Here is a 13,002-nt window from a genome sequence, read left to right as displayed (position 1 = left end):
TGATGCTCTCTCCATTGGCCACTCACCTAGATGACCCTGAAAACAGGTACACCATGGTTAAAACCAGAATTGAGGGAAAACATATTAGTTAATTGGCTTTTTAAGTATTTCAGTTGATTTCCCAACAGATCCAAGGGGGTTCCTGCTCATCTTCAAACCCGCCATGGTGAAATCCAGAAGCGAGCAGGATGATGGCGGATTTCCAACTCATGTCACTTTTAGAGGATAGTTGAAAACCCAGATGGATCTGTCCTCATAATGCATGCTTGGCTGAGAACCCAGACCAATAAAAGCATGAGCACAGCAGGGATTCTCTTTTGATGAGTGAAGTGAATTGCTGACTTTGCTTGATGGAAATCTTTAAGTAGTTATATAATAAGTTGTTTTTTCAGTGGTCTTTTTTATTAATGTCATAATGTTTATTTGAACAAGAGTAAGTTGTGTGAAATCTTTGAAGTCTCAGTAATGATACTTTAATGGTCTTTTTGATTGATAGTTTTATAGAAATGTAGGAACAGCAGTGTTTTTTTGAAAGAAGATTTATGAATGGGTGTTTTTTCTCAGCAGTTCCACACTTGCCATGGTTATGTATTGGTCATTGGTTATGTATGTTGTGAATATTGGGTGAATGGGCATGGAAAGAGTAAGAGTTGACATTGATTTGGCATGGAGAGTATAAGAGGCCATGGGGAGTGGCAGGGGGCACAAGTTGGCTTTGAGTTGGCATGGGGGGTAGGAGGGGCCATGGCAAGTGGCTGTTGGGCATGGGTAAGACCGTTTTAAGATGCCTTTCAAAAGGTTCCCGATTGCAAAAGGTTCCCGATTCATGACTCCTTGGAGGGGCTGTGAACCATGTGTCATTGGGAAGCTGGCCCAAATGAATGAAAATTTTGGGGTGGCTAGGAGAAGCCTATCCCCACAATGGAGCTGGTCAGGCCAAGAGTACAGGGTGTGGCTACCAGTACCCTTGTTCTGCACATGTGAAAATTGCCGGTATTGGGAGTGGGAATCCTGAAATAGTGTCCTGCTTGCCATTTTTAAATGGCTCCCCATTGTCCTGACTCTGCAAAAATCTGGTCCTCAGTATTTGAATACAAAAACATGCAATAAGGCAAAATTAGGCTTTACAATGTTATTTCTTATTTTACAATGAATTCCTTTTTTGGTCAGCAAAATGTCACTAACTATAAAGCTAACAGCACCTGATCCATACAAGCCAACTTCCGTTCATCATTTCTTACCAGCTCTGTGAATTCATTACTACCCAGATCCAATCGATCTATCTGTGTCAGTCTGTGCATTGACCTGTAGCAAATGAAAATAAAAAAATTAAGATCCAAATTGTCTTGTCATTATGGTTAATTCAAGACCCCATAATGTCCCATAAATGTACACAATTAGGTATTATGACTGGATATATGAGAAAGAAAATATAACAACCAATTTTGTATTTGTACACCAACTTTCACATTCTCTGGGGCATCTCAGAGTGCAGCACAGCCAAATTCAAGTGAGGTCCTTGTTGTTATGTAGGCAAGACTGGCAGCCAATTTGCGCACATGGTCCTATAAACAAGAGTGTGATATATGACCAGTTAATCTCTTTTTGGTAGCATTGATGAAGGGATAAATGTTAGCCAAAAGGGACAAAATATGTCAATCTGCAGTCCATAAATTCATTAGGCAGGTGACTGACATGTAGATTCCCAGCTCAAGGATCTTCATCATTTCCTTTGGAGGAAAAAGCAAGAGGAGAGAGAAATAAAAAGGAAAAGAAAACTGCAAATGGCAGAAATCTTAAACAAAAGAAAAACTCAGCATAAATAAAGAGAGGAGATTGGATCAGATTTTCAACTTTCTGCCTGGGTTTCCAATAATTTCAGTGATGGGCAGTCAATCTGTAATGCCAGTATTATGTCCAAGAGGCAAATTGGAAATCTACCACCTTATATGTTCAGAATCTATGTTTCACATAATATTAATGAAAGGGAAGGCAATGCACTTAAAGTTTCATAACAGAAGAGATGCCATTGTACTTTCTAAGTGGCAGAATTTCACAAAGTCCAGGGTATCATTGATTGCAAACAACAACAACTTGTATTCCAATAGAGCCTTCAAAGTACTAAAACATCCTAAGACATTTCTCAGGGACAATGGCCCGTAACTTCCGCGCTCCTCAGTGTCAGATTTGGAGGGTGCCCAAAAGATGCACTGGGAATCCCTCTGGCAAATTTCCAGGTAAGTGTTTGCACGGCTCTTGCCCAGAAGTGCACACTTCCTCTGGACATTTGTGCTGTGAACTATCTGAAAATGCGATTTAAATTGCAAACTTTGGATGGCTCTGCTGGGTTTATACCAATAGTTACCAAAAAAAAAGTTAGAAGAATTAAAATCTCTTTTAACTTCTGAGTAACTTTTGTAAAGACCCAGACTAACCCCACGGGTGTCCCCCATACTCTTGAACCCCCACCACGGGACTCCCCCTTCCCCCCAACCTCGACCTCCAACATCCTTGAATGCGCTGGAGTTAGACTTCGTTAGGGCCTGCAAGGAGTCTTTCAATGCAGGCCCCAAGCAGCTCCGGCAAACGGAGGTGTCAGCGTTATTTTCAAGACCAGGTAAGTAGACATGTATTTCTTCAAATTTCTGCAGGCCAGCACTTTCTGACACTAGTCGGAGGTTATGGCCCATTGTCAAACAGAATTTGACACTGAACCACATAAGACAATCTTAAGATGGGTGACCCAACACTTAGTCAAGGAGGTAGGTTTTAAGGTGCATCCTAAAGGAGGAGAGGTAGAGGGGTGGAGAGATTTAGGGAGGGATTTCCAGGTCTTAGCACCAAGACAGCTGTATGCACAGCTGCCAATGGTAGAGTGATGAAAATCAGGGATGTGCAAGAGGTCAGAAATGGAGAAGTTCAGAGGTCTAGGGGGTTTGTAGGGCTGGAGTAGGTTACTGAGAGAATGTCAGGTGTATTCTTACTGATCCCTCCTGTAAATAATTCAGCCCAGTTTAACCATATCTTCATAAGCTAATTTCTTCCCATCAGGGAGACTTTGTTCCCTCCTACCAATGGCAAGTAATAGGGTGCATCGTCATATTCCACTCTAACACTAACATCATCTAACATTGGAATAATGTTATTGGAATAACTAGTCAGTTTCATGTCAGTTTTGCGTAAGGGAATGTGGCTTAGGAAGTTCTTGTACTCTCCTTCCAAGATAACAGAGATGGCTGCAGCTGTATCAATGACGAAAGTAAGTTGGGAATCTCCGTCTTTCATTTCTACTGTGGGCCTGGAGTTATATGTTCAGCCTAGCACTCTCACCTTCCATGTGCTGTTTTCTCACTGTCTGAGTATAACTCTTGATCTTCCTCCTAGATAACATCAACTTTTGTTTCCATATCTATCATACGTGCATTCGAGGGTTTCCAGACTCCTGAACTAACTTTAGATTTTCCAGGACTTTGACTTGGCACATGGCTGCAACCTGCAGCTTTACAAAAGCCTTGAGAATTATTGTTTCCTTTGCCCTGCATGCCGTCTGGATATGACCAACTTTCCCACTGGCATAGCACTTTGACTGGAAATGGGGCATTTAAATGGTTGGTGGCTACCATCGCAATGGTAAATTTCTGACTCTAGAACTGTAAACTTGGATTCGTGGCCTGGATACAGTGGACCTCCCCTACTGGCTCAGGAAAAGACCTCCCTTCTAATTTACAACTAAACTAGCTCTTTCTGCCATTTCCATGGTTGTGGCCTCATCATAGGCCTCCTTCCACATCAACTTATTGCCTTTGCTTAAGGCTTGACCTGTATTTTATTGTTCCTATGAACAGGTCTCTCAGGTAGATTTCTAAGTGTGCGCCGTACTCACAGTGATGAGAGAGTTTCTATTTCTTGAGAATGTTATCTGCAAATAGTCTCACTAGGCAACTGCTTCCTTTGACGGAACATAATTCTCAGTGCAATTTCATTCTTAATTAGTCCATAACATGAGTCTAGAATTTAATTAATTTCAAACACTTGTTATGACTGGTCCCCGGGTGAGGCCCCCTGAATTCCCCCTGAGGCTCCCGGGTGAGGAGGAATGAGATAGCTCCCCTTCTTTATTCAACCCCCTCAGTTGGTCACAACAGGTTAATTTAAAAAGGATCCCTTCCGTCATGGATACCTTTTCCCAGTCCAAATATATTTATGTTTTAAAAGGAACCAATTTAACTAGGCTTTCCTGAGTTAAAGAAAGATTGAGTTTATTCGTTACTAAAATGAGGGAAAAAATAATAAAACCAGAACGCACATACACACAGATTAGAAACGTGGAGTGAGTCCAAAATAAAAGTTGAAAAAGATATACAAATCAGTCTTTGGCTTGTCGTGAGAAGTAGATGGTGAAATGTTGCAGCCATAAAGTTGGGTGATTCCAGTAGAGCTGACATTGGCAGTTGAGCAGTTGGTTTGCAGATTCTTGGTTCTGCTGGTTAGCTGAAAGGAGTTGTCCTGTTTCCTTTTTGACTTGCTTTGCTGACTTGTGACTTGCTTCCAGCAATCAGAGAGAGAGACTTTTTTACCTGCAAGTGCAGGGAATCCCAGTTGAAGTTCTTCAGCTGTGACCTTCACAACACACACCAATGATAGACCCAGATTAGCACACAGGGACCAGGGTTGTGGTTGGCTTTCAACCCCTTTTCTTGTGTATTCCTGGAAGGGAAAAACAAACATGTCTTTTGCCCAGAAACTGCTATTTTTCAACTCAAACCATGTTCACAGTCTGGGATACAACTCAACAGGAGCTGATTTCTGCTGAGATAGTAATCAGTTTTTTTGCATTGTGTCTCTTCTTTTGAAGTGTCTCTGTCTGAAGGAGGCCTTGACACCTTTTTAGGTGCTATATTCCGGTCCCTTTGGACTAGTTGGTCACGTGTAATCCACACAGGAATTTTCCAGCCAGTGGTTACTTTACAGTTTCAGCCAGCTTTTGCTCATAGATACTTTTTTTTGAAAACACATGTCTTACTTAAAAGTTCAATATGTCCATAAGTAATTCGGGGCTATGATTCGTGGTCATGACATATTCTATCAAACTGGGGTGTCTCAGACAACATTGGTTTAAAGACTACATTAAAAACATCTGGCCCCATCATGGTGAGGAAAACATTTACTTTATCTTCATTTTTTTTTGCTCCATTTGTAATTATACCAGTCCTCTTTGTTAGGGTCGCATTCTCGCATTGTCTCCTAATATGTCTTCAGTGCCATTTTTTTTTCAATTATGTAGTCTGCTGATTCACCGTGTACCTGAACACAGTGGGCGGAATCATCCCAGAATTGCATTAAGTGTCACAGCGGGCGTGTAAAACAATGTTTTACTCAATGGCCATAATGGTGGATGTTCGCGCTGTATCATTCCCTTCCTTCTTCATTATTTATGCAGTCACAGGAAACACGCCATTTCGCTGGCAAGCTTCCTCTGATTCTTCCACCATGTTGTTACCTCGCCGCTTCCTCACGTTGAGTGCTATATTTGAACCGCAGCCGCATGCACAGCTCTCAAAGCTGGCAGCCCAGGACTGCTGCACTGAAGACATGGCCCCGAAAGGCAAGAAGATTGCAGCCCACTATTTTTCTGACGCATCCCTGGAACACCTTTTGGAGGGCTGCCGTGATCTCCTCTACCCCAGCTCTGGCTGCAGGAGGCCCATCAGTCTCACCATTCTGGCTTGGGGGACAGTGGCAACGGTTGTCAGTTTCAACATTGCACAGAAGAGGTTTGCCATCCAGTGCAGAAATAGGATGAATGAGCTCATCAGTGCGGCCAGTGTAAGGTGACCATTTCATCACTCTAAATTCACAAGGCCATCACACATTCATTGGCATCTCACTTACTGCCAGCTCAAGGACATCACCACTCACTCTCACACACATAGCGTCACATCTCCATCTGGCCTCATCTCCTCTGGAGACTGCATCCTCAGTCCCCACTCACCTGCGGCCACTTGCACAGATCAACATGTACCCCCCTTCCCCAGTACTAGCCTTGCAGCCTCTTTCCTTGCCTGGGGCCACTTCTCACCCTTCCCTAAGCAAGCCCTAGCTCTGCATCTGTTAAAAAGCCACCCCCATCTTACAGCTGGTCTGATAAGTAGAGACCTGCCCGTGAGCCCCCCGAAGAGTGATGTGGTGCTACCTGCAAAGCCTAGCACTAATGACTGTGAGTGCTGCCTGGAACAAGGTAGGTGGACAAGCCTCAAAGACCCAAGTGAAGTGCAGTTCACCAAGTGCACATCGCTTATGTTCAGTTGTGAAACACGTCGCAGTGCAATCATGCCAATGTGTCTGGATGATCCAGCATGGAAGGATGATTCCAGCAGGCAGGCAAGACGATGAGGTGTGAATTCATTGAAATTAGGTTCCCAACATTAGATGGCAGGAAAGGCAGAGCAGACAATCGCAAACCTATTTTTGACCTTCTCGCCAAATTGTCCGCTCACGGTTGCCATGACGCCCAATACCAACGGGGGGAGGGAAATTCCAGCCAATGTGTACACAAAACAATCTTTGATATTGCTCAAAATCAACATTAGGAGTTCCAAAAATGTGTCACAATGTTCCTCAGTCCTTAATTTCTCAAATAAAATGTAAAAGAAAATTCCATCACAGCCTTGTCGCAATCTCTCTGTTGTATATTGCACTAAGACTAACACACGCTCAGGCTGCAGGTAGCCATTATTGATCCACTTTATTTACACCTCCCCACTGAGGGGCAGCAGAGGCAAAATGTTTAGATCTTACAATATGCTACAGATCTCAAGTCAAATCAATCCTCCAATTCTATTCTTAGATACAGGGGTGGTGCCAAAGGACTGGAGGATTGTAAATCTTATACCCTGGTTCAGAAAAGGGGAGAAGGAGGAACCTGAAAATGACAGGCCAGTTGTTTTAAGATGCTGCTCAGAATGAAAAAACACTGGTCTGAACTGTTTTTCCCTTCTGGGTGGGGAAGGATTTAGAAACAATAGTCTGGGAAAAAATAGAGACAATTAGCAGGCACTTGGTCAAGCACGGATTATTAAAGAAGAGCTAGTGTGGATTCACTAAGGGCAAATCATATTTGGCTAGCTTAATTAAGTTTTTTGATGAATAACAAAGAGGGTGGATGAGGTCAGTTGGTTGATATTGTATCTGTGGACTTTCAGAAGGTGTTTGGTAAGATTAGCAGCATCAATACAAAATTGGCTGATGAATGAAAAACAGAGAATTGTGGTGAAAAGCTGTTTTTCGAACTAGAGGAGGATATTACATGGAGTTCTCCCAGCTTCTTTTCTTGGACCACTGTTGATTTTTATATACATTAATAACCTGAACTTGGGGGTGCAGGCAACAATTGAAAAAAATTCAGGTGCTATGAAACTTGGAAGTGTGGTAAACAGCGAGGAAGATAGATTCAACAGGGCGTAAAGACAGCTTGGTGGAATAGATGTTTGTGCCCAAATCTTTGAAGGTGGCAGTACAGGGTCCTGGGCTTTATAAATTGAGGCTTGGAGTACAAGATCCAGGAATTTATGCTAAACCTATATAAAACACCTTGTTCAGCCTAGCTGGAGTATTGTGTCAAATTTTGGCCATCACATTTTTAAGAAGAATGTGAAGGCTTTGGAGAGAGCACAAAAGAGATTTATGAGAGTGGTTCCAGAGATGAAGGATTACAATTATGTGGGTAGACTGGAGAAGCTGAAACTGCTCCTTAGAGTACAGAAAGCTTAGAGGAGATTTGGTAACAGTTTTGAAATAAAGGATTTAGATGGAGTAGATAAAAAGCAACTGTTTCCAGCGGTTGAAGAGTTGAAAATTATAGAATATAGACTGAAGATGATTGACAAAAGAACCAGAGGCAAAACATTTTGATGCAATGAATATTTAGGATTTAGAATGCACTGCCTGATAGGGTGGTGGACACAGATTCAATAGTGGCCTTCAAAAGGGAATTGGACAAACACTTTGAAGGAGAAAAGATTGTAAAGGTACAGGGAAAGAACATGGGAGTGGGACTAACTGGATTGCTCTTTGGAAGAGCTGAATTGGAAGAGCTCATTGGAATAAATGGCTTCCTTCTGTGCTGTACTATTCTAGGATTCTATGATAAGTTTATAGAGAGTGCAGAAAGCATTGGAATAGATTAGTCTGGAAGTAACAAATCTAGATGGTTTCAGCAGAAAATAAGCTGAGGCAGAGGTGAAGATTGGGAAGTTTAAGAAGTGGAAGTAGGCAGTCTTGGTTATGGAGAGGATATGGGATCGGAAGATCATCTCAGGGTCAAATATGATGCCAAGATTGCGAATAGTCTTGTTTAGTCTCAGAAAGTGACCAGACGGAGAGATGGAGCAGTTTGTTGCATATTGGTGAATCTCTAGCAGTGGTCTGAGCATTCAAGGCAGGTGCCACATTGATCTTGCAGTCTCTGTCACAGGAAAGCTTCATTGCAGAAATCCCTTGAGCAGAATCATCCCAGGTTTGCACTAAGTGCGGTAGCAGGCGGGAAAAAAATTGTTTTACTCGCAGGTGCAATGGTGGCTTTTCGTGCTTTATCCTGGCTCATTAATCATGCAGCCACAAGAAACACACCATCTCACTGGCAGACTGCTTCTGATTTTCCTGGCACACTCTTATCTTGGCACTTCCTCACGCAGGGTGCCATATTTAAACTACAGCCATGCACACACTTCTCAATGCTTGTAGCCCAGGACTGCTCCGGTGAAGATATGGCCCCAAAAGCCAAGAAGAGTGAAGCCCTCCGATTCAGTGATACATTCCTGGGACACCTCCTGGATGCCATGGAGGCCTGCTGCAATGTCCTCCACCCCTGCTCTGGCCGCAGGAGGCCCATCAGTCTCACCACTTTGGCTTGGGAGACAGTGGCAGAGGTGGTCAGTGCCAATGCTGCACACAAGAGGTAGGCCATCCAGTGCAGAAAGCAGATGAATGATCACATCCGTGCTGCCAGGGTAAGGCAACCATCTCATCAGTGTAAACTCATACACTCACAAGGCCATCACACATTCATTGGCATCTCACTCACTGCAAGCTCAAGGGACATCACACTCACGTTCTCACACACACCCTCACATCTCCATCTGGCCTCATCTCCTCTGGAAACAGCCTCCTCAGCCCTCACCATCTTGAGGCCACTTGCACAGATCAACATGTGCTGCCCTACACACCATGGGCTGCCCCATTTCCCCATTACAACCCTCACTCTGCAACCACTTCCATTGCCTGAGGCCACTTGTCCCCCTTCCCCAAGCAAGCCCTAGCCCTGCAGCCCTTGCAGCTGGTCTGATAGGGTTAGACCTGGCCATGAGCCCCCCATAAAAGTGGTGTGGTGTTGTCTGCACTGACTTGCGAGTGCTGCCTGAAGCAAGGTAGGCAAACAAACCTCGAAGTCCCGAGCGAAGTGCAGCTCACCAGGTGCACTTAGCTTATGTACAGCTGTGAAACACGTCGGCATGCAATCACACCGATGTCCGTGGATGATCCAGCCTGGAGGGATGATTCCAACGAGCAGGATTTATAATGAGATGCTAAAGTATTGAAATTAGGTTCCCAACGTGCAGCGGCACAAAACGTGGCCTACCATTGACAAGTGGAGCGGACGATTGCAAGCTGGCTTCACGATGGCATGAAAATGATTTCTGGCCTTCTTGCCATATTGCTCCCCCCACCTGCCATGACGCCCGACACCAAAGGAGCCAGAAAATTCTCCTAACATCCAACATCGAAATGACATTGTCTCAGTGAAGTTTCTGTCCCGGAGGTTCTGCTTTTCCCCACATCTCTCTTGTAGTTTCAAGCTATGGCCTCTATTCTGCATACCTATCTCTGGGACATTTTGCTGGTCTTCTAATAGGCACTTTTATATTGGTGTTGATTCTGGGGGTGATACAAGGTGGAAAACAAAGGAAATAGAGTGACAAACAAATTAGGCCCATCTGTTTCCATTTAAAAATGCATGCAAAGTTCCAAACACATGCAGAATGATGATAAACTCTTTCCTGATCAGAGTCTCAGATACCAGGCAGTCATATTTTTCTTTAATCATCACCATTACAATAAACATTTTCAGATGCATTTAGAGAAGAAAGCCCAGTGAGTTATGATGCAACACGTATCCAAGACAATAGCTTTGCTATTTCATTCAAACGCAAGCATTTTGTTACTTGTTTGATTATGTATATAATTGGAAGCTCTTTTTGAATAAAAGAGTTAGCTAATTACCTTTCCTTTGTTGCAAACAGCCTTTGAAAGTATAGGATTGATTTTATAAAAGGAATTCCCAGTCAGGAGTCTCAGCCACTAAAAGTGCATGTCAGGAAATGACAAGTGATGTTCTACCCATTAAACTGATGAAAAAATATGGGGAATTTAAACAGGATTTTATGGTATAGGCTCCTGCTAAGAGTATGAATTTGTAAAATTGGTCCTTATGTTTCAGCCTTTCATGTTCCAATTGAATAGTTTGTTTAAATCCATCAGTGAGATAGATAGACCAGAGAGATTATATGAATGATTAGCTGCAATTTTGCACAGAACTTTAATATTCAGGGACCCTGTGCTATGTCTACTCCCCATTTTAGTTTAACGCAGTAGATATGATGTTAACTCCTATCCTGTGAAGATGGATAGTTAAGGAATGCATTTGCTGTTTGACAATTAATAACCTAAGCCACAATCTAGAGTTCTACTGCCATCTGAAGGTTAGGAAAATCACATGATGATATGTGATATAACCAATGAACTGAAATGAAGTGATGAAGGATTCCTTGTCTATCCCTGGATTTGCAACTTATCACTTACATATTAGGCAGATACAAACACATTCTAGTTCATTGGGAGTAAGTTGCTGAACCCAACAACGCTTTTCAAATAAAATCCCCAAAACATAACCAAAACCATTGAGGAAGAGATAAGGGAGAAAGAGATCTGGCCCTAGATCAGGAACATTTTGGACTTGGGAACAGGAGTAGGCCATTCGGTCCTTCGAGCTCTTATTCTTAAGCCATGACCCCTAGTTCTCGTCTCTCCCACAAAGACAGGCATCCTCCTAGTATCGACCCTATCAAGCCACTCAAGATCCTATATGTTTCAATAAAATCAGCTCTCGTCCTTCTAAACTCCGAGGGCCTGTGCCACACTTCTGCGTTTCTTTCCTGATTCTGTTCATTTACTCACTCAGTCATTGTGGCAGGACATATTAAGAGAGCAGTCTTAATAGGATCTTGGATAAAGCAGACAAGGAATAACTGTTTCCATTAGCTGATAGCACAGCTTTAAGGTGTTGGGCAAGAGATGCAGGGAGGATGTGAGGAAAAACATTTTTACGTAGCATCTAGTAATGACTTGGAAATCACTGCCCATGAGGGTGGTGAAAGTGGAGATGATCAATGATATCAATGGAAGTTAGATGGGCACATGGAGGAAATAAACTTGCAGGACTATGGGGATTAAGTGGGGGAATGGGACTGATTGGTTTGCTCTACAGAGAGCAGCATGGGTTTGATGGGTCTCCTTCTTTGCCATAAATTACTCTATGATTCTAAGTCTCTGGAGTGGAACTTGAATCCATAAGCTTCTGACTCAGAAGTGAGAGTGCTACTAATGAGCCAAAGCTGACAACTTCTTAGTAATTTTTGGCCCTAACCTCTTACATGGCACTCCCTGGGTAACAAAGTTTGCGAACAGGATGGCGATGACATTTTTATTGGAATTTCCAAAAGCCAAGATTACACTTGTCTCAATGAAGCTTCTGGCCCTGAAAGACTTGCTCCTGGATACACCTCTTTTGCACTTGCAAGGGTTGCCAGGTCCTTGTATGAAACTTCTTCATATGCTGGCATCAGAGAGGGCTGGAAAGAAGGTAAGTAACGCATTATCCTGGAAGATAGAAAAATTTGTTACCGTTCTATCATTGGGGTGGTTGATAGAGATGGTGGACTCTTTTGTCGACCATCTCCACCAAATTCATGGAAACGAGCACAGATAGAAAGAGAGACTTGCATTTATGTAGTGCCTTCCATGACTACAGGAGATTCCAAAATGCTTTACTACAATTGATGCATTTTTAAAGTGTAGTCACGCCCATAATATAGGAAATGCAGCAGCCATTTTGCACACAACAAGCTCCCACAAACAGCAATGTGATAGTAACCAGATAATTTGTTTTTGTGAGGATGATTGGGTTTAAATATTGCCTAGGACACTAGGGATAACTCCTCTGCTCTTCTTTGAAATATTCCTATGGGACCTTATATATCCACTTGAGAGAGCAGATAAAATCACAGTTTAAATATTATTTAAAAAGGACACATCTAGCAATGCAGCATTCTCTCAGTAACACACTGTGTTAATAGTATAAAACAAAAACAGAATTACCTGGAAAAACTCAGCAGGTCTGGCAGCATCGGCGGAGAAGAAAAGAGTTGACGTTTCGAGTCCTCATGACCCTTCGACAGAACATGACCCGTTCTGTCGAAGGGTCATGAGGACTCGAAACGTCAACTCTTTTCTTCTCCGCCGATGCTGCCAGACCTGCTGAGTTTTTCCAGGTAATTCTGTTTTTGTTTTGGATTTCCAGCATCCGCAGTTTTTTTGTTTTTATCTCTGTGTTAATAGTATGTTAATTATATTGTTTATATTGTTAAGATGAAGGGCATTGTTTAATTAAGTACTTTGATCACATATAAATAGGGGACAGTTGCGACACTGGATGTTGGAGGGGAGGTATGAGACTGAATGAAGTCAATAAACTCTCTTGATAAAGAAAAGCTCCATATATTGTGTTTGACTTCACCAACTGGTTTGGATTCTATAAACACATTGGAGTGTCATCCTAGATTTTGTACTCAAGTCCCTAGAAGGGGACTTAAACCACCCACAATCTACTGATTGCCCGCTATCAACTGAGCCACTGATGACACCAATGTACAACAAAGAGATCTGTGC

The 13,002-nt window shown here is 42.7% G+C and overlaps 1 protein-coding gene across 2 annotated transcripts in view; it reads right to left on the bottom strand.

The window, feature by feature from the left end:
• lrrc7 (leucine rich repeat containing 7) overlaps positions 1 to 13,002 on the bottom strand; it is a 331,680-nt gene that overhangs the window by 212,018 nt on the left and 106,660 nt on the right. For both annotated transcript variants that reach the window (XM_041208419.1, XM_041208420.1), the window contains exon 6: positions 1,242 to 1,305. In XM_041208419.1, the coding sequence (XP_041064353.1) occupies positions 1,242 to 1,305 (64 nt within the window). The remainder of the gene's footprint in view (positions 1 to 1,241; positions 1,306 to 13,002) is intronic.

The sequence above is a fragment of the Carcharodon carcharias genome, chromosome 16, assembly GCF_017639515.1.
Source record: "Carcharodon carcharias isolate sCarCar2 chromosome 16, sCarCar2.pri, whole genome shotgun sequence".
NCBI classification, from domain to species: Eukaryota; Metazoa; Chordata; class Chondrichthyes; order Lamniformes; family Lamnidae; genus Carcharodon; species Carcharodon carcharias.
The sequence above is the reverse complement of the archived record's forward strand: the minus strand, read 5'-3'. Positions and strand labels throughout refer to the sequence as shown.